A 20,321-nucleotide genomic window follows, 5' to 3' on the forward strand; every position below is an offset into this window, starting at 1 on the left:
GCCCTGACCCTCCGACAGCGCGGAGCTCCCTCAGTCCTGACCTTCCGACAGTGCGGCACTCCCTCAGTCCTGACCCTCCGACAGCGCGGAGCTCCCTCAGCGCTGACCCTCCAACAGCACGGAGCTCCCTCAGAACTGACCCTCCGACAGCGCGGCGCTCCCTCAGTACTGACCTTCCGACAGTGCGGCATTCCCTCAGCCCTGACCCTTCGACAGCGCGGAGCTCCCTCAGTACTGACCCTCCGATAGCGCGGAGCTCCCTCAGCACTGACCCTCCGACAGCACGGAGCTCCCTCAGCACTGACCCTCCGACAGCGCGGAGCTCCCTCAGCACTGACCCTCCGACAGCACGGAGCTCCCTCAACACTGACCCTCCGACAGCGCGGAGCTCCCTCAGTACTGACCCTCGGACAGCGCGGAGCTCCCTCAGCACTGACCCTCCGACAGCGCGGAGCTCCCTCAGTACTGACCCTCGGACAGCGCGGAGCTCCCTCAGCACTGACCCTCCGACAGCGCGGAGCTCCCTCAGCACTGACCCTCGGACAGCACGGAGCTCCCTCAGCACTGACCCTCCGACAGCGCGGAGCTCCCTCAGCACTGACCCTCCGACAGCACGGAGCTCCCTCAACACTGACCCTCCGACAGCGCGGAGCTCCCTCAGTACTGACCCTCGGACAGCGCGGAGCTCCCTCAGCACTGACCCTCCGACAGCGCGGAGCTCCCTCAGTACTGACCCTCGGACAGCGCGGAGCTCCCTCAGCACTGACCCTCCGACAGCGCGGAGCTCCCTCAGTACTGACCCTCCGACAGCGCGGAGCTCCCTCAGTACTGACCTTCTGACAGTGCGGCACTCCCTCAGTCCTGACCCTCCGACAGCGCGGAGCTCCCTCAGTACTGACCCTTCGACAGTGCAAGCGTGGAGCTCCCTCAGCCCTGACCCTCCGACAGCGCGGAGCTCCCTCAGTCCTGACCTTCCGACAGTGCGGCATTCCCTCAGCACTGACCCTCCGACAGCACGGAGCTCCCTCAGTACTGACCCTCCGACAGCGTGGCGCTCCCTCAGCACTGACCCTCCGACAGCGCGGAGCTCCCTCAGTACTGACCCTTCGACAGTGCAAGCGTGGAGCTCCCTCAGCCCTGACCCTCCGACAGCGCGGAGCTCCCTCAGCACTGACCCTCCGACAGCACGGAGCTCCCTCAGCACTGACCCTCCGACAGTGCGGCGCTCCCTCAGCACTGACCCTCCGACAGCGCGGCGCTCCCTCAGCACTGACCCTCCGACAGTGCGGCGCTCCCTCAGCACTGACCCTCCGACAGCGCGGAGCTCCCTCAGTACTGACCCTCCGACAGCGCGGCACTCCCTCAGTCCTGACCCTCCAACAGCGCAGAGCTCCCTCAGCCCTGACCCTCCGACAGCGCGAAGCTCCCTCAGCACTGACCCTCCGACAGCGCGGCGCTCCCTCAGCACTGACCCTCCGACAGCACGGAGCTCCCTCAGTACTGACCCTCCAACAGCGCAGAGCTCCCTCAGTACTGACCCTCCGACAGCGCGGTGCTCCCTCAGTACTGACCCTCCGACAGCGCGGAGCTCCCTCAGCCCTGACCCTCCGACAGTGCAGCACTCCCTCAGCCCTGACCCTCCGACAGTGCAGCACTCCCTCAGTCCTGACCGTCCGACAGTGCGGAGCTCCCTCAGCCCTGACCCTCCGACAGCGCGGAGCTCCCTCAGCACTGACCCTCCGACAGTGCGGAGCTCCCTCAGCCCTGACCCTCCGACAGCACGGAGCTCCCTCAGAATTGACCCTCCGACACTGCAGAGCTCCCTCAGCACTGACCCTCCGACAGCGTGGAGCTCCCTCAGTACTGACCCTCCGACAGCGCAGAGCTCCCTCAGTACTGACCCTCCGACAGCGCGGAGCTCCCTCAGTACTGACCTTCCGACAGTGCGGCACTCCCTCAGTCCTGACCCTCCGACAGCGCGGCGCTCCCTCAGCACTGACCCTCCGACATTGCAAGCGCGGAGCTCCCTCAGCCCTGACCCTCCGACAGCGCGGAGCTCCCTCAGTACTGACCTTCCGACAGTGCGGCACTCCTTCAGTCCTGACCCTCCGACAACGCGGAGCTCCCTCAGCCCTGACCCTCCGACAGCGCGGAGCTCGCTCAGCACTGACCCTCCGACAGCACGGAGCTCCCTCAGCACTGACCCTCCGACAGCACGGAGCTCCCTCAGTACTGACCCTCCGACAGCGCGGAGCTCCCTCAGTACTGACCCTCCGACAGCGCGGAGCTCCCTCAGTACTGACCTTCTGACAGTGCGGCACTCCCTCAGTCCTGACCCTCCGACAGCGCGGAGCTCCCTCAGTACTGACCCTCCGACAGCGCGGAGCTCCCTCAGTACTGACCCTCCGACAGCGCGGAGCTCCCTCAGTACTGACCTTCTGACAGTGCGGCACTCCCTCAGTCCTGACCCTCCGACAGCGCGGAGCTCCCTCAGTCCTGACCCTCCGACAGCGCGGAGCTCCCTCAGTCCTGACCTTCCGACAGTGCGGCACTCCCTCAGTCCTGACCCTCCGACAGCGCGGAGCTCCCTCAGCGCTGACCCTCCAACAGCACGGAGCTCCCTCAGAACTGACCCTCCGACAGCGCGGCGCTCCCTCAGTACTGACCTTCCGACAGTGCGGCATTCCCTCAGCACTGACCCTCCGACAGCACGGAGCTCCCTCAGTACTGACCCTCCGATAGCGCGGAGCTCCCTCAGCACTGACCCTCCGACAGCGCGGAGCTCCCTCAGCACTGACCCTCCGACAGCACGGAGCTCCCTCAACACTGACCCTCCGACAGCGCGGAGCTCCCTCAGTACTGACCCTCGGACAGCGCGGAGCTCCCTCAGCACTGACCCTCCGACAGCGCGGAGCTCCCTCAGTACTGACCCTCGGACAGCACGGAGCTCCCTCAGTACTGACCCTCCGACAGCGCTGAGCTCCCTCAGTACTGACCTTCTGACAGTGCGGCACTCCCTCAGTCCTGACCCTCCGACAGCGCGGAGCTCCCTCAGTACTGACCCTTCGACAGTGCAAGCGTGGAGCTCCCTCAGCCCTGACCCTCCGACAGCGCGGAGCTCCCTCAGTCCTGACCTTCCGACAGTGCGGCATTCCCTCAGCACTGACCCTCCGACAGCACGGAGCTCCCTCAGTACTGACCCTCCGACAGCGTGGCGCTCCCTCAGCACTGACCCTCCGACAGCGCGGAGCTCCCTCAGCGCTGACCCTCCGATAGCGCGGAGCTCCCTCAGCACTGACCCTCCGACAGCGCGGAGCTCCCTCAGCACTGACCCTCCGACAGCACGGAGCTCCCTCAGCACTGACCCTCCGACAGCGCGGAGCTCCCTCAGCACTGACCCTCCGACAGCGCGGCGCTCCCTCAGCACTGACCCTCCGACAGCGCGGAGCTCCCTCAGTACTGACCCTCGGACAGCGTGGAGCTCCCTCAGCACTGACCCTCCGACAGCGCGGAGCTCCCTCAGCACTGACCCTCCGACAGCGCGGCACTCCCTCCCTCATGGCACTGTGGAGTGTCAGCCTGGATCATGGGTTACCGATCTCTCAGGGGGAGACTCAAACCTCAGGACCTCCTGAGTTAGACACCTGGGCTCAGAGGTGCCGAATTCTCCATCGGGCAGAGGCAGCAAAACGGTCGTCCATTAAATGTCCTGATATTCACCTCATGGATGCAACGAAAGAGCTCCCAGTCATACTCTGTCAGGTGATTGGCCAGTTCCTTTGAGCTGATGTCCTCCAGGAAGGTCTGGGTACCCGCGGTGGGACACTGCTGCTGCGGTTCGGGTGCCTAGGGAACATTGAGGACCCATTAGATCAACACCCAACCAGTCTCGTGTTGGAAGAATGAATTCTAATCATTTGCAAACTATACAGGGACAACGCAAAGATGGATTGGCGGGGGGGGGGGGGGAGGGGAAGGACGCGGTTAGATCAGGCATGGTGAGTAGGAGGGTTGAGTGAGTTGGGGGGAGAGGGTGTTGGGTTGAGTGGGAGGGAGTTTGGCTGAGTAGAAGAGGGGGTTTGAGCCGCGGTGTGGTTGGTTGAGTGGGGAGGGTTGGGATGAGTGGGGAGGGGGGATTGAGTGGGAAGGAGGGGTTGACTGAGTGTGGGGTTAGGTTGAGTGGGGGGGGTGAGTTGGTTGAGTCGGGAGGGTTGGGTTCATTGGGGAGCTGATTTGAGGTTGAGTTGGAGGGGGTTTGAGGTTGAGTCAGAGGGGCCTTGAGGTTGAGTGGGAGAAGGGTGTTGAGTCAGAGAGGGATGTTGAGTTGGATCGGAGGTGGGGTTAGGTTGGGTCGGAGGGGAGTGTTGAGTTGGGTCAGAGGGGAGTGTTGAGTTGGGTCGGAGGGGAGTGTTGAGTTGAGTCGGAGGTGGGGTTAGGTTGGGTCGGAGGGGAGTGTTGAGTTGGGTCGGAGGGGAGTGTTGAGTTGGGTCGGAGGGGAGTGTTGTGTTGGGTCGGAGGTGGGGTCAGGTTGGGTCGGAGGGGAGTGTTGAGTTGGGTCGGAGGGGAGTGTTGAGTTGGGTCGGAGGGGAGTGTTGAGTTGAGTCGGAGGGGAGTGTTGAGTTGGGTCCGAGGGGAGTGTTGAGTTGGGTCGGAGGGGAGTGTTGAGTTGGGTCGGAGGGGAGTGTTGAGTTGGGTCGGAGGTGGGGTCAGGTTGGGTCGGAGGGGAGTGTTGAGTTGGGTCGGATGGGAGTGTTGAGTTGGGTCGGAGGGGAGTGTTGAGTTGAGTCGGAGGGGAGTGTTGAGTTGGGTCCGAGGGGAGTGTTGAGTTGGGTCGTAGGGGAGTGTTGAGTTGAGTCGGAGGGGAGTGTTGAGTTGGGTCGGAGGGGAGTGTTGAGTTGGGTCAGAGGGGTGTGTTGAGTTGAGTTGGAGGGGAGTGTTGAGTTGGGTCGGAGGGGAGTGTTGAGTTGGGTCGGAGGAGAGTGTTGAGTTGGGTCGGAGGGGAGTGTTGAGTTGGGTCGGAGGGGAGTGTTGAGTTGGGTCGGAGTGGAGTGTTGAGTTGGGTCGGAGGGGAGTGTTGAGTTGGGTCGGAGGGGAGTGTTGAGTTGGGTCGGAGGGGAGTGTTGAGTTGAGTCGGAGGGGAGTGTTGAGTTGAGTCGGAGGGAGTGTTGAGTTGGGTCGGAGGTGGGGTCAGGTTGGGTCGGAGGGGAGTGTTGAGTTGGATCGGAGGTGGGGTTAGGTTGGGTCGGAGTGGAGTGTTGCGTTGGGTCGGAGGGGAGTGTTGAGTTGGGTCGGAGGTGGGGTTAGGTTGAGTCGGAGGGGAGTGTTGAGTTGGATCGGAGGTGGGGTTAGGTTGGGTCGGAGTGGAGTGTTGAGTTGGGTCGGAGGGGAGTGTTGAGTTGGGTCGGAGGGGAGTGTTGAGTTGGGTCGGAGGGGAGTGTTGAGTTGGGTCGGAGGGGAGTGTTGAGTTGGGTCGGAGGGGAGTGTTGAGTTGGGTCGGAGGTGGGGTCAGGTTGGGTCGGAGGGGAGTGTTGAGTTGGGTCGGAGGGGAGTGTTGAGTTGGGTCGGAGGTGGGGTTAGGTTGAGTCGGAGGGGAGTGTTGAGTTGGATCGGAGGTGGGGTTAGGTTGGGTCGGAGTGGAGTGTTGAGTTGGGTCGGAGGGGAGTGTTGAGTTGGGTCGGAGGGGAGTGTTGAGTTGGGTCGGAGGTGGGGTTAGGTTGAGTCGGAGGAGAGTGTTGAGTTGGATCGGAGGTGGGGTTAGGTTGGGTCGGAGTGGAGTGTTGAGTTGGGTCGGAGGGGAGTGTTGAGTTGGGTCGGAGGGGAGTGTTGAGTTGGGTCGGAGGTGGGGTTAGGTTGAGTCGGAGGGGAGTGTTGAGTTGGATCGGAGGTGGGGTTAGGTTGGGTCGGAGTGGAGTGTTGAGTTGGGTCGGAGGGGAGTGTTGAGTTGGGTCGGAGGGGAGTGTTGAGTTGGGTCGGAGGGGAGTGTTGAGTTGAGTCGGAGGGAGTGTTGAGTTGGTTCGGAGGGGAGTGTTGAGTTGGGTCGGAGGTGGGGTCAGGTTGGGTCGGAGGGGAGTGTTGAGTTGGGTCGGAGGGAGTGTTGAGTTGGGTCACAGGGGTGTGTTGAGTTGGGTCGGAGGGGAGTGTTGAGTTGGGTCGGAGGGGAGTGTTGAGTTGGGTCGGAGGGGAGTGTTGAGTTGGGTCGGAGGGGAGTGTTGAGTTGAGTCGGAGGGGAGTGTTGAGTTGGGTCGGAGGGGAGTGTTGAGTTGAGTCGGAGGGGAGTGTTGAGTTGGGTCGGAGGGGAGTGTTGAGTTGGGTCGGAGGGGAGTGTTGAGTTGGGTCGGAGGGGAGTGTTGAGTTGGGTCGGAGGGGAGTGTTGAGTTGGGTCGGAGGGGAGTTTTGAGTTGGGTCGGAGGGGAGTGTTGAGTTGGGTCGGAGGGGAGTGTTGAGTTGGATCGGAGGTGGGGTTAGGTTGGGTCGGAGGGGAGTGTTGAGTGGGGTCGGAGGGGAGTGTTGAGTTGAGTCGGAGGGGAGTGTCGAGTTGGATCGGAGGGGAGTGTTGAGTTGGATCGGAGGTGGGGTTAGGTTGGGTCGGAGGGGAGTGTTGAGTTGGGTCGGAGGGGAGTGTTGAGTTGGGTCGGAGGGGAGTGTTGAGTTGGGTCGGAGGGGAGTGTTGAGTTGGGTCGGAGGGGAGTGTTGAGTTGGGTTGGAGGGGAGTGTTGAGTTGGGTCGGAGGTGGGGTTAGGTTGGGTCGGAGGGGAGTGTTGAGTTGGGTCGGAGGGGAGTGTTGAGTTGGGTCGGAGGGGAGTGTTGAGTTGGGTCGGAGGGGAGTGTTGAGTTGGGTCGGAGGGGAGTTTTGAGTTGGGTCGGAGGGGAGTGTTGAGTTGGGTCGGAGGGGAGTGTTGAGTTGGGTCGGAGGTGGGGTTAGGTTGCTGTAGATTGAGGTCGTGTTGGATGAGATGCAGTCGCTCATTGAGATATTTACCAGTGTCCCCCTCGTGTCTCTGCTGCAGAGGTAGAGACGCTCGTTCAGACGCAGTGAAGTGAAGACGCATCGATCTGTCGGCCTCAGCTCCACCTGGTCTGCAAGAGAAACGTTCTGGATCATTCCGCCACAACCCCCCACCCCACCCACCCCCCCCCCCCAGCCAGTAGTGTCAGCCAGTCCCTCAGTCGGTACCATCACGCCGAGTCGAACAGTCCCAGGTTCGATCCCCCAGAGCAGAGACTCAGGCCGCAAATCCAAGCTGGCTCTGCCCTGCCTGTGCTCAGGGAACATCGCGCTGTCGGAGGGTCAGTGCTGAGGGAGTGCCGCGCTGTCGGAGGGTCAGTGCTGAGGGAGCGCCGCACTGTCGGAGGTTCAGTGCTGAGGGAGCGCCGCACTGTCGGAGGGTCAGTGCTGAGGGAGTGCCGCACTGTCGGAGGGTCAGTGCTGAGGGAGCGCCGCACTGTAGGAGGGTCAGTGCTGAGGGAGCGACGCACTGTCGGAGGGTCAGTGCTGAGGGAGTGCCGCACTGTCGGAGGGTCAGTGCTGAGGGAGTGCCGCACTGTCGGAGGGACAGTGCTGAGGGAGTGCCGCACTGTCGGAGGGTCAGTACTGAGGGAGCGCCACACTGTCGGAGGGTCAGTTTTGAGGGAGCGCCGCACTGACGGAGGGTCAGTACTGAGGGAGCGCCGCACTGTCGGAGGGTCAGTACTGAGGGAGCACCGCGCTGTCGGAGGGTCAGTGCTGAAGGAGCGCCGCACTGTCGGAGGGTCAGTGCTGAGGGAGCACCGCGCTGTCAGAGGGTCAGTACTGAGGGAGCGCCGCACTGTCGGAGGGTCAGTGCTGAAGGAGCGCCGCACTGTCGGAGGGTCAGTGCTGAGGGAGTGCCGCACTGTCGGAGGGTCAGTACTGAGGGAGTGCCGCACTGTCGGAGGGTCAGTACTGAGGGAGCGCCGCACTGTTGGAGGGTCAGTACTGAGGGAGCGCCGCACTGTCGGAGGGTCAGTACTGAGGGAGCGCCGCACTGTCGGAGGGTCAGTACTGAGGGAGCGCCGCACTGTCGGAGGGTCAGTACTGAGGGAGCACCGCACTGTACAATTGCAGGAAGACTTACTTACTCTTATACTCCAACCCCCTTTGCAATCGTGGACCCAAGACACCCAAGTCCCTCTGAATGCGAACGGCACTTACCCCCTGCCGCACTCAGCCGAACCAGGACACATTCCCCTGGACAGCCTCGGTCACCCTCCTCCTCCTCCTCCTCCTGCAGTTGCGAGATCAGCTCCTGCACAGACGAGCCCACGGGCATCAGCAGCCGCACCTCCGAGTGGTCCGCCCGGTGTATGCAGTGAACAACTGCGAGGGACATGAGGGCAGATGGATCAGTAATGTAGAGGAGGGAGGGGCTTTCTCCTCCCCGCCCATCCCCTTCGGAGAAACTCGGGGTGAGACTAAAACACACAACAGCGCCCTCAATGTAGTAAATCGTCCCAAGGTGTTTCAGAGGAGCGTAAATCAGACAAAATTTGACCCTGAGCCGTGTAAGGAGATATCACGTACGGGCGACCAAGAGCTCGGTCAGAGAGGGAGGTTTTAAGGAGTGCCTTAAAGGAGGAGGAGGAGAGAGAGAGGTGGAAAGGTTCAGGGAGGGAATTCCAGAGCACGGGGCCGCAGGCAGCTGAAAGCGCAGCCGATGATCGTTTGATTTCCCACTGCAGAGACTCGAGCACTGAGGGAGGGTCATTACTGAGGGAGTGCCGCACTGTCGGAGGGTCAGTGCTGAGGGAGCTCCGCACTGTCGGAGGGTCAGTACTGAGGGAGCGTCACACCGTCGGAGGGTCAGTACTGAGGGAGCGCCGCACTGTTGGAGGGTCAGTGCTGAGGGAGCGCCGCACTGTCGGAGGGTCAGTGCTGAGGGAGCTCCGCACTGTCGGAGGGTCAGTACTGAGGGAGCGTCACACCATCGGAGGGTCAGTACTGAGGGAGCGGGGCAGGGGGGAGGGGAGGGAGGGGTTCTCACGGTGTCCTGGGGCCGATATTTAACCCTCGACCAAGATCACAAAAAAAAACAGATGATTTGGGTCACTTACCACATCGCTGTTCGTGGGAGCTTGCTGTGCGCTTTCCACATTCTAACAGCGACAGCACTTCAGACAAAAAAATGAGAGCATTTCCTCGGCTCTGAGGGGCTCTGGGAATTCCTGGGAAATGCGAGGTCTTTCTGTGCTGGGGCTGTGGGACCCAGTACCCCAGCGGACAGTGAGTTCCCCTCAGGGCGGAGGGAGGTGGGGAGATGAGTGACAGTTTTATTTTTATGAACCAAGCCGGCATTTCACCTACTTTCAGTGCTTTCCGTCAGCCACTGGCTGCTTGAGCCATTGTCCTCCAGACTCGCAATCCAACTCCAACTGTTGCTGAGCTGTGGGTAGATCGAGGAATCAATTAACACTTCGTACAAGAATATTACCATCCACAATGCTAAATCCTAACACTCACAGGGACAGGTACAGTACGGGGGGTTAGATACAGAGTAAAGCTCCCTCTACACTGTCCCCCATCAAACACTCCCAGGACAGGTACAGTACGGGGGTTAGATACAGAGTAAAGCTCCCTCTACACTGTCCCCATCAAACACTCCCAGGACAGGGACAGCACGGGGGGGTTAGATACAGAGTAAAGCTCCCTCTACACTGTCCCCCATCAAACACTCCCAGGACAGGTACAGTACGGGGGGTTTAGATACAGAGTAAAGCTCCCTCTACACTGTCCCCCATCAAACACTCCCCAGGACAGGTACAGTACGGGGGGTTTAGATACAGAGTAAAGCTCCCTCTACACTGTCCCCCATCAAACACTCCCCAGGACAGGTACAGCACGGGGGGTTTAGATACAGAGTAAAGCTCCCTCTACACTGTCCCCCATCAAATACTCCCAGGACAGGTACAGTACGGGGGTTAGATACAGAGTAAAGCTCCCTCTACACTGTCCCCCATCAAACACTCCCAGGACAGGTACAGTACGGGGGGTTTAGATACAGAGTAAAGCTCCCTCTACACTGTCCCCCATCAAACACTCCCCAGGACAGGTACAGCACGGGGGGTTTAGATACAGAGTAAAGCTCCCTCTACACTGTCCCCCATCAAACACTCCCAGGGACAGGTGCAGCATGGGCCGGGAGGAGGATCTCCTCGTCGGTCTGCTCCTGGGCCTGGCCAAGGTGGCAATTCACAGGTCCAGGCTGCGGGCCGCCGGGGGGGGGGGTCCGTGATCCCCGATTGCCTGCCCCTCTTCCGCGGTTACGTTAGCGCCCGGGTGTCCCTGGAGAAGGAGCATGCGGTGTCCGCCGGTACGCTTAAGGCCTTCCGTGACCGGCGGGCACCGCAGGGACTGGAGTGCATCGTCGACGCCGAAAATGGCATTTTAATTTGAGTTTTTGTTTATTTCTGTTTTTAATAAAGTTATTTTAAAAAATATAAGTATGTTTATAAAGGGGGCCTGAGGAATAAAGGCCCCCTCGACATAGAATATATAAAAAGGGGGCTGGAGTATAAAGGCCAACTTGGAGAGAAACAAAAATGGGGTTAGAAAAAAAAAAATGGGTTAGCTGTTGCTTGATTGGAGGTGCTGAGTGCTGATTGCAGCTACAAGCCTCAGCTGACAGTGCTGGTGGCAGTTGGAGGTTGCAGAGGTGGAGAGAGGAGAACAAAAAAAAAACGGGGAGGGCGTTAGATACAGAGTAAAGCTCCCTCTACACTGTCCCCCATCAAACACTCCCAGGACAGGTACAGCACAGGGGGGTTAGATACAGAGTGAAGCTCCCTCTACACTGTCCCCAACGGCGAGGATGCTGTCGGCTCCCGCCCGCTCAACCGAACCCGAACACTGACTGACCCGCGCTCACCTTCATCTGTGGAATCGGGTTGGAACTGTTTTCCGTTGACCTGCGAAGAGAGAGAAACGGTTTTAGTCCAAAAGGGCGGTGGGTAGAGAAGATCTCTCCAGTTCCGGGAGGTCGTGGCGGGGGTGGGGGGGTGGTGGGGGAAGACCAGAACTGGGGGGCTATCAATATAGGACAGTCGTTAATAAATCAACTCCACTCCCCCCTTCACTTACTGTCGGTCCTTCCTCTGTTCGATAACGTCTTCCTTTAGGGCCTCGCTGAGTTGAGTGTCCTTCGAAACTGTCTCCTCCAACTCCTTGCCAACAGACAGAGCAAGAGCAGAGGTAAAGCAATATGCAAAAAAAAATATTTATATATTTACAAGGTTGACAGCAGAACTGTGAGGTTAGTGCTGATCAGTGACGACTGACCAGGCCGGGGGTACTCTCTCCGCGAGAAAAAGAGAGAAGGCTGAGCTGGGCGGGAGGTGACCTGATTGAGGTCTTCAAAATTACGAAGGGGGTTTCGACTGGGGGGACATAGAGGTGTTTCCACCTGCATTGGGGACAGACCAGAACTAGGGGGTGGGGGGAGGGGGGGTCCATCGATGTAAGACGGTCACTCATAAATCCGAGCGGGGAATTCAGGAGAAACGTCTTCGCCCGGAGAGCGGTGTGAGTGTGGGACTCGCTACCACAGGGAGTGGGTTGAGGGCGAACGGCGTAGATGCATTTAAGGGCGGGGGGGGGGGGGGGGGGGAGCTGGATAAACACACGAGGGAGAAAGTAACAGAAGGATACGGTGATGGAGGGGGAGATGAGGTTGGGGGTGCGGGAGGAGGCTCGTGTGGAGCAGAAACACCAGCACGGAGCGAACGGGCCAAATGGCCTGTCTCAGCGCCGGTCAAATTTCCCGCAATTCATTCCCAGCTGGCGTTCTGGTTGACGGGCGGGGTGGGCTCGAGGGAGCCGAGTGACCGACTCCTGCGTCCAACGCTGATGGGCTTCCGCAGGGAGGGGGGCGGTGCGGCCAGACGACGAGGGACAGCCCCGTGCCACGGGACCGGAGGCCGCGCGGGTTGCGGGAGGGGCCGCGGCCGGGCAGGGTCGCCCGAGCCTCCGCCCTTGACACTGACCTTCAGGAGGCTGGTGGCCGCGGGATCGTCCTGCAGCTGCCTCCGGAGTAGCCCCGCCCACTGGGTGACGAGGTGCACAATCTTCCGCTTCTTGAGGAGGGAGTAGGCCGCCCGCTCCACCTCCGAGCCCTCAGTGGCCTCTGCCCTGTAAGTGAGAACCCCCCCCCCTCCTCCGTCAAGGAAGCTTAACCCAAGTCAAGTGCCTTTGGCCGGTCACCCGGGAACCCGGAATGTCTCCCGTTCCTCCAGCGCCTTGCACCACCGTAGGACCGCCCGACGTGCCCCCCCACGGCCAATGGCGTAGCGGTCCCTCAGTACTGACCCTCTGACAGTGTGGCACTCCCTCAGTACCGACCCTCCAACAGTGCGGCGCTCCCTCAGTACCGACCCTCCGACAGTGTGGCACTCCCTCAGTACCGACCCTCCAACAGTGCGGCGCTCCCTCAGCACTGACCCTCCGACAGTGTGGTGCCCCCTCAGCATTGACCCTCCGACAGGGACGAGAGAGAGAGAGAGACTGAGAGTCCGCCACCAACCCCCCGGCCCCCTATAACTGAGCCGCAGCCTCCCTGTAGAGTACTTCCGTCATTTGATTGTTCTTATTTAGGGTACGACAAATGGAAAGGATATTGGTTGAAGAGGGCTGTGTGCAGCTGGGCTGTCGGCATGAAGACGCAGTGCAAGAGGAGAAAGTCACCCAGAAAACTATCTGTCGGAGGAATAGAAAGAGTGGGACATCGATCAAAATCTTTCAGTAGCAGGGGAACTCCCGCCATCACCTGTATCCCTCACTCCCGCCATCACCTGTATCCCTCACTCCCGCCATCACCTGTATCCCTCACTCCCGCCATCTCCTGTATCCCTCACTCCCGCCATCACCTGCATCCCTCACTCCCGCCATCACCTGTATCCTTCACTCCCACCTTCACCTGTATCCCTCACTCCCGTCATCACCTGTATCCCTCACTCCCGCCATCACCTGCATCCCTCACTCCCGCCATCACCTGTATCCCTCACTCCCGCCATCACCTGTATCCCTCACTCCCGTCATCACCTGTATCCCTCACTCCCGCCATCTCCTGTATCCCTCACTCCCGTCATCACCTGTATCCCTCACTCCCGCCATCACCTGTATCCCTCACTCCCGCCATCACCTGTATCCCTCACTCCCGCCATCACCTGCATCCCTCACTCCCGCCATCACCTGTATCCCTCACTCCCGCCATCACCTGTATCCCTCACTCCCGCCATCTCCTGTATCCCTCACTCCCGTCATCACCTGTATCCCTCACTCCCGCCATCACCTGTATCCCTCACTCCCGCCATCACCTGTATCCCTCACTCCCGTCATCACCTGTATCCCTCACTCCCGCCATCACCTGTATCCCTCACTCCCGTCATCACCTGTATCCCTCACTCCCGCCATCACCTGTATCCCTCACTCCCGTCATCAGCTGTATCCCTCACTCCCGCCATCACCTGTATCCCTCACTCCCGTCATCACCTGTATCCCTCACTCCCGTCATCACCTGTATCCCTCACTCCCGCCATCTCCTGTATCCCTCACTCCCGCCATCTCCTGTGTCCCTCACTCCCACCTTCTCCCCGTTTCCCTCAAACCCTTTTCTCTCCAGTAAAACATCCGGACGTCTATTGACCCCTATCATTTCAGTCAATCTCCTCCGCAAATCCCCACCCCCCCCTCCCCCACCCACCACCAAGGCCTCGACATCCCCCCCTGAAGTGCGGGACCCCAGAATTGGGACACGATAGGACTCGATAGAGGGTGCGGAGGATAGAGTTCTACGATTCTTTTCCCCAGGACGTACGCCCTCACCGGACAGCTACTCCGTCCCACTCTACCTGTTGGGTCATCGTAGACCGTGTCGAGACTGATGGTCTCCAGTAGATACTCCAGAATCTTCTCCGGGGTCCCACACATCACCGTGTACCTGTCACGGGGGAAAGAGGCAAGTTAACACCCTCGACTCCCTAGCAGATCAAAAAACCTTGTCTTAACTCAGCCTTGAATATATTCGATGACCCAGCCTCCGCTGCTCTCCGGGGAAGAGAATTCCGAAGACTTGACGATCCCTCTGAGAGAAGAAACTCCTCCTCGTCTCCGTCTTCAATGGGAGACCCCCTTATTTTGAAACTGTGTGCCCCCTAGTTCTAGATTCCCCCACGAGAGGGAAACACCCCCTCGGCATCCACCCTGTCAAGCCCCCTCAGAATCTTTATATGTTTCAATTAGCTCACCTCTCCTCCTTCTAAACTCCAATGATTACAGGCCCAACCTGCTCGACCTTTCCTCATAAGACAAACCCCTTCATCCCAGGAATCAGCCTAGTGAACCTTCTCTGAACTGCTTCCGATGCAGGTATATCCCTCCTTAAGTAAGGAGACCGAAAGTGCACGCGGGTAATCGAGTGCGGTCTCGCCAATGCCCAGTGCAGTTGTAACAAGACTTCCCGACTTTTATGCTCCATCCCCCTTGCAATAAAGGCCAACATTCCCTTTGCCTTCCTAATTACCGCCACCTTCCCGAGGGGCAGTTAGGGACGGGCCAATAAATGCTGGCCCGGCCAGCGACGCCCACGTCCCCCATGAATGAATGATGAAATAAAGGGACGGAGGCTTACTTGGCTGGTGAGACCGCTTGACCCGGGGCCGAGGCAGCTTGAGAGTTCTTCTCCAGGACTAAGACATCTTGGCCGTGCTCTTTAAGGTGCACGGTATTTGCCTCCACATCCTGCCAGATAAAGTAGCAAGCATCACAGAGATTTGTACAATGAGCAGTCACGTAAGCACGGAGGCGATGGAAACTTTTGAATGGGGGCGGTGGGGGGGGGGGGGGGCGGGGGGGAGTGTGAGAACAGCGAGAGGCCTGTGGGTGTTTGCACACAAGTCTTTTGAAGGTGTAAAGAGAGGTTATAAACCAAGGCGCAGAGCACAAAAGACAGGAAGTTATGTTGACCCTGTGCTGGAATATAAGTGTAATAGGTTATTTGGATATAGTTAATATATTGTACCTTTCAGAATTAAAGATTGAATATACAGTCAGTTTTCAGAACTCATTGGCATTCCCCTTTAAGAAGGTAGAGTTATATCTTTCAAGGTCCCTGTTAGAATAGAATTTCTGTAGCCAGAGAATTGGGATGATAAACACACGCATTTAAAATATCCTCTGCGGCATCAGAAAGAGGCAGCAACAAACTTAATCGGTTTGTGCAGACAAATCGGCCCCGGAGGTTGCTTTAAGGTACCATTTTTTTAAAAAAAGGCAATTATAGATAATAAAACAATAAATGAAAATGGACTTACGGGAGCAAGAGGTCAAGTAAACACAATTATAAACATTTTGACCGGATAAATGCTCACAACTTCAAGAACAGGGGATTTCCAGTAAAACATGAAGGTGGAGAGTTAGTTCATGATACTACCAAATATGGATTTTGAAAGCAAGTAAAGCACACACAGAAAGGTAGCACCCATGTGCTAAGAGGTCATATGACACCTGAGAAATAGTATAAAAATGAGAGGTTTTGAAAGCAAAGATTATAAGCGTTGAATCCTCAAACAACGCTTCTCAACTACGGGGGATTTAAGGTAAAAAGTTTACTTTAAATTTTGATGGATATTCTAAGATAATTTTGCTGTAACATTAGCAAGGTTAAATTTTTGGATTCTATGTTAGAATTAAGAATATGCGTTACAGCTCTCAGTAATATTTGATATTGTGATATAATTATCCACTTAAGCAGTTTATTGCATGTTAAGTTCTTTAATAAATATATAAAAGTTAATAAGTCATCTCATGTAGTATTCTGTAAACAACTACAAGAACCCCCCCTCTCTGTGTCTCTTTAAGTGGAGAAATACGTCTTGAAGAGAGTTCCCCAGACCCTAATAATATCTGGGATATTTATGACTTAGCCATAAATATTAAAAATAGGCTGTCCAAAAAATGGTAATATTCTCTGTTGGTTTTCTTTCTTTGAGGGAAAACTAGCACAATTCTTTGGACCCAAATAAGTGTCTATGAGAATTTGTCTGGTTTGAACTTATTTAAAGGAGATTCATGGGGATGTACTCCTGATTTGATTTAGTCCCTGCAAGGGGTTAAAATCATAAATCACTTCAACCCTTCATAATACACTGGTCAGGCCACCAGTTGGTGTATCGTGTCCCCAATTCCGGGCCCTGCACTTTATGGAGGATTTCGAGGCCTCGGAGAAGGGGTACGGAGGAGATTGACCAGAACGGTCCCAGGGGGAATGAGGGACTTCAGTTAATGCGGAGAGGCTGGGAGAAGCTGGGGTTGTTCTTCCTCGGAGCAGAGAAGGTTAAGGGGGAGATTTAATGGAGGCGTTCGGAATCAGGAGGGGGGTTTGGATAGAGTAGAGAGAGAGAGAGAGAGAGAAACTGTCTCCGGTGTCGGGGAGGGTCGGTAACCAGAGGGACACAGATTTAAGATAATCGGTAAAAGAACCAGAGGGGGGAGAGGAGGAGAATTTATTTTAACGTGGGGAGTTGTTGTGATCTGGAACGCGCTGCCTGAAAGGGCGGCGGAAGCAGATTCAATAGTAACTTTCAAAAGGGGGGAGTTGGATAAATACTGGAAGGGGGTAAATTTGGAGGGATGTTGGGGGGAAAGAGTAGGAGGGGGAAGTGGGGACGAATTGGATCGATCTTTCAAAGAGCCGAGCACAGGCTCGATGGGCCGAATGGACTCCCTCCTGTGCTGTTGTCAGTCTCTCACCTAATACTGTGCATTCAATTGTAATTATAATTATAATTGTCTAATTCTCCTTTGAAAGCCTCGATTGGTTCTGTCTCCACCGCGCTGTCGGGCAGTGCATTCCAGATCCCAACCACTCGCTGCGGAAGAAAAAAACGTTTTCCCCTCGTGTCGCAGTCACTTCTTTTGCCAATCAGCTCAAATCGGTGTCCCTCTGGTTCCCGGCCGTTCCGCCAATGGGTACCCTTTTACCCCCCACCCCCATCGACTCCGCCCGGACCCCCTCGCGATTTTGAACGCCTCTTTATCAAGAGTCCTCTCAGCCTTCTCCTCTCTGAGCCGAACGGCCCCCCGGCTTCTCCAGCCTATCCCCGTGACGGAGGTCCCTCACTCCCGTGCCCAGAACTGGACACGACAATCCAGTTGAGGCCGAATTGTTCTCAGTGTCTTGCAAAGGTTTATCTTAAAGTCCTTGCTTTTGTACTCTGTACCTTTGGTAGGGTTGAGGGAGAGAGTGTGGGTTTGGGGAGGCTGAGGGAGAGCGTGAGGGTTTGGGGAGGCTGAGGGAGAGAGTGAGGGTTTGGGGAGGCTGAGGGAGAGAGTGAGGGTTTGGGGAGGCTGAGGGAGAGAGTGAGGGTTTGGGGAGGCTGAGGGAGTGAGTGAAGGCTTGGGGAGGCTGAGGGAGAGAGTGAGGGTTTGGGGAGGTTGAGGGAGGGAGTGAGGGTTTGGGGTGGTTGAGGGAGAGAGTGAGGGTTGGCGGAAGGAGTGATTGTTTGGGAAGGCTGAGGGAGAGGGTGAGGGTTTGGGGAGGTTGAGGGAGAGAGTGAGGGTTTTGGAGAGGCCGAGGGAGAGAGTGAGGGTTTGGGGAGGCTGAGGGAGAGCGTGAGGGTTTGGGGAGGCTGAGGGAGAGAGTGAGGGTTTGGGGAGGCTGAGGGAGAGAGTGAGGGTTTGGGGAGGCTGAGGGAGTGAGTGAAGGCTTGGGGAGGCTGAGGGAGAGAGTGAGGGTTTGGGGAGGTTGAGGGAGGGAGTGAGGGTTTGGGGTGGTTGAGGGAGAGAGTGAGGGTTGGCGGAGGGAGTGATTGTTTGGGAAGGCTGAGGGAGAGGGTGAGGGTTTGGGGAGGTTGAGGGAGAGAGTGAGGGTTTTGGAGAGGCCGAGGGAGAGAGTGAGGGTTTGGGGAGGCTGAGGGAGAGCGTGAGGGTTTGGGGAGGCTGAGGAAGAGAGTGAGGGTTTGGGGAGGCTGAGGGAGAGAGTGAGGGTTTGGGGAGGCTGAGGGAGAGAGTGAGGGTTTGGGGAGGCTGAGGGAGTGAGTGAAGGCTTGGGGAGGCTGAGGGAGAGAGTGAGGGTTTGGGGAGGTTGAGGGAGGGAGTGAGGGTTTGGGGTGGTTGAGGGAGAGAGTGAGGGTTGGCGGAGGGAGTGATTGTTTGGGAAGGCTGAGGGAGAGGGTGAGGGTTTGGGGAGGTTGAGGGAGAGAGTGAGGGTTTTGGAGAGGCTGAGGGAGAGAGTGAGGGTTTGGAAAGGTTGAGGGAGGGAGCGAGGGTTTGGGAAGGTTGAGAGAGAGAGTGAAGGTTTGGGGAGGTTGAGGGAGAGAGTGAGGGCTTTGGAGAGGTTGAGGGAGAGAGTGAGGGTTTGGGAAGGTTGAGGGAGAGAGTGAAGGTTTGGGGAGGTTGAGGGAGAGAGTGAAGGTTTGGGGAGGTTGAGGGAGAGAGTGAGGGCTTTGGAGAGGTTGAGGGAGAGAGTGAGGGTTTGGGAAGGTTGAGGGAGAGAGTGAAGGTTTGGGGAGGTTGATGGAGAGAGTGAAGGTTTGGGGAGGTTGAGGGAGAGAGTGAGGGTTTTGGCGAGGTTGAGGGAGAGAGTGAGGGTTTGGGAAGGTTGAGGGAGGGAGCGAGGGTTTTGGAAGGTTGAGGGAGGGAGTGAGGGTTTTGGAAGGTTGAGGGAGGGAGCAAGGGTTTGGGAAGGTTGAGGGAGGGTGCGAGGGTTTGGGAAGGTTGAGAGAGTGAGGGTTTTGGGAGGTTGAGGGAGAGTGTGAGGGTTTTGGAGAGGCTGAGGGAGAGAGTGAAGGTTTGGGGAGGTTGAGGGAGAGAGTGAGGGTTTTGGAGAGGTTCAGGGAGAGAGCGAGGGTTTGGGAAGGTTGAGAGAGCGAGGGTTTGGGGAGGTTGAGAGAGTGAGGGTTTGGGGAGGTTGAGGGAGAGAGTGAGGGTTTTGGAGAGGTTGAGGGAGAGTGAAGGTTTGGGGAGGTTGAGGGAGAGAGTGAGGGTTTTGGAGAGGTTGAGGGAGAGAGTGAAGGTTTGGGGAGGTTGAGAGAGAGAGTGAAGGTTTGGGGAGGTTCAGGGAGAGAGCGAGGGTTTGGGGAGGTTGAGAGAGAGAGTGAAGGTTTGGGGAGGTTCAGGGAGAGAGCGAGGGTTTGGGAAGGTTGAGGGAGGGAGCAAGGGTTGGGAAGGTTGAGGGAGGGTGCGAGGGTTTGGGAAGGTTGAGAGAGTGAGGGTTTTGGGAGGTTGAGGGAGAGTGTGAGGGTTTTTGAGAGGCTGAGGGAGAGAGTGAAGGTTTGGGGAGGTTGAGGGAGAGAGTGAGGGTTTTGGAGAGGTTCAGGGAGAGAGCGAGGGTTTGGGAAGGTTGAGAGAGCGAGGGTTTGGGAAGGTTGAGAGAGTGAGGGTTTGGGGAGGTTGAGGGAGAGAGTGAGGGTTTGGGGAGGTTGAGGGAGAGAGTGAGGGTTTTGGAGAGGTTCAGGGAGAGAGTGAGTGTTTGGGGAGGTTGAGAGAGTGAGGGTTTGGGGAGGTTGCGAGATTGAGGGTTTGGGGAGGTTGAGGGAGAGAGTGAGGGTTTTGGAGAGGTTGAGGGAGAGAGTGAAGGTTTGGGGAGGTTGAGAGAGAGAGTGAAGGTTTGGGGAGGTTCAGGGAGAGAGCGAGGGTTTGGGAAGGTTGAGGGAGGGAGCAAGGGTTGGGAAGGTTGAGGGAGGGTGCGAGGGTTTGGGAAGGTTGAGAGAGTGAGGGTTTTGGGAGGTTGAGGGAGAGTGTGAGGGTTTTTGAGAGGCTGAGGGAGAGAGTGAAGGTTTGGGGAGGTTGAGGGAGAGAGTGAGGGTTTTGGAGAGGTTCAGGGAGAGAGCGAGGGTTTGGGAAGGTTGAGAGAGCGAGGGTTTGGGAAGGTTGAGAGAGTGAGGGTTTGGGGAGGTTGAGGGAGAGAGTGAGGGTTTTGGAGAGGTTCAGGGAGAGAGTGAGGGTTTTGGAGAGGTTCAGGGAGAGAGTGAGGGTTTGGGGAGGTTGAGAGAGTGAGGGTTTGGGGAGGTTGCGAGATTGAGGGTTTGGGGAGGTTGAGGGAGAGAGTGAGGATTTGGGAAGTTTGAGGGAGGGAGCGAGGGTTGGCGGAGAGAGTGATTGTTTTGGGGGAGGCTGAGGGAGGGAGCGAGGGTTGGCGGAGGCCCTTACCTTCAGGATCCGGATGAAATCCTGTTTGTCCACCCGCAGGAAGTGACAGTTGTCTTCACGAAGGACGATGGTTGCCGAGCGGGGTGCCTCATTGACGAGGGCCAACTCCCCAAAGTCATCCCCCTCGTGCAAGGAGCTCACCAGTCCCTGTGACGCACAAGAGTTC

The 20,321-nt window shown here is 57.8% G+C and overlaps 1 protein-coding gene across 1 annotated transcript in view; it reads right to left on the reverse strand.

Moving 5' to 3' along the window:
• Positions 1–3,456: 3,456 nt before the first annotated feature.
• LOC137362497 (rap guanine nucleotide exchange factor 3-like) overlaps positions 3,457–20,321 on the reverse strand; it is a 37,715-nt gene continuing 20,850 nt past the window's right edge. Inside the window, exons 11-21 of the mRNA XM_068026877.1 lie at positions 20,156–20,302; positions 14,637–14,746; positions 13,858–13,946; positions 12,625–12,703; positions 11,995–12,160; positions 11,093–11,175; positions 10,881–10,920; positions 9,320–9,398; positions 8,171–8,335; positions 6,980–7,077; positions 3,457–3,846 (exon numbers count right to left, since the gene is read on the reverse strand). Coding sequence (XP_067882978.1) covers positions 3,637–3,846; positions 6,980–7,077; positions 8,171–8,335; positions 9,320–9,398; positions 10,881–10,920; positions 11,093–11,175; positions 11,995–12,160; positions 12,625–12,703; positions 13,858–13,946; positions 14,637–14,746; positions 20,156–20,302 — 1,266 coding nt within the window. The 3' untranslated portion in view covers positions 3,457–3,636. The remainder of the gene's footprint in view (positions 3,847–6,979; positions 7,078–8,170; positions 8,336–9,319; positions 9,399–10,880; positions 10,921–11,092; positions 11,176–11,994; positions 12,161–12,624; positions 12,704–13,857; positions 13,947–14,636; positions 14,747–20,155; positions 20,303–20,321) is intronic.

The sequence above is a fragment of the Heterodontus francisci genome, unplaced genomic scaffold (assembly GCF_036365525.1).
Source record: "Heterodontus francisci isolate sHetFra1 unplaced genomic scaffold, sHetFra1.hap1 HAP1_SCAFFOLD_1659, whole genome shotgun sequence".
Taxonomy (NCBI): Eukaryota; Metazoa; Chordata; class Chondrichthyes; order Heterodontiformes; family Heterodontidae; genus Heterodontus; species Heterodontus francisci.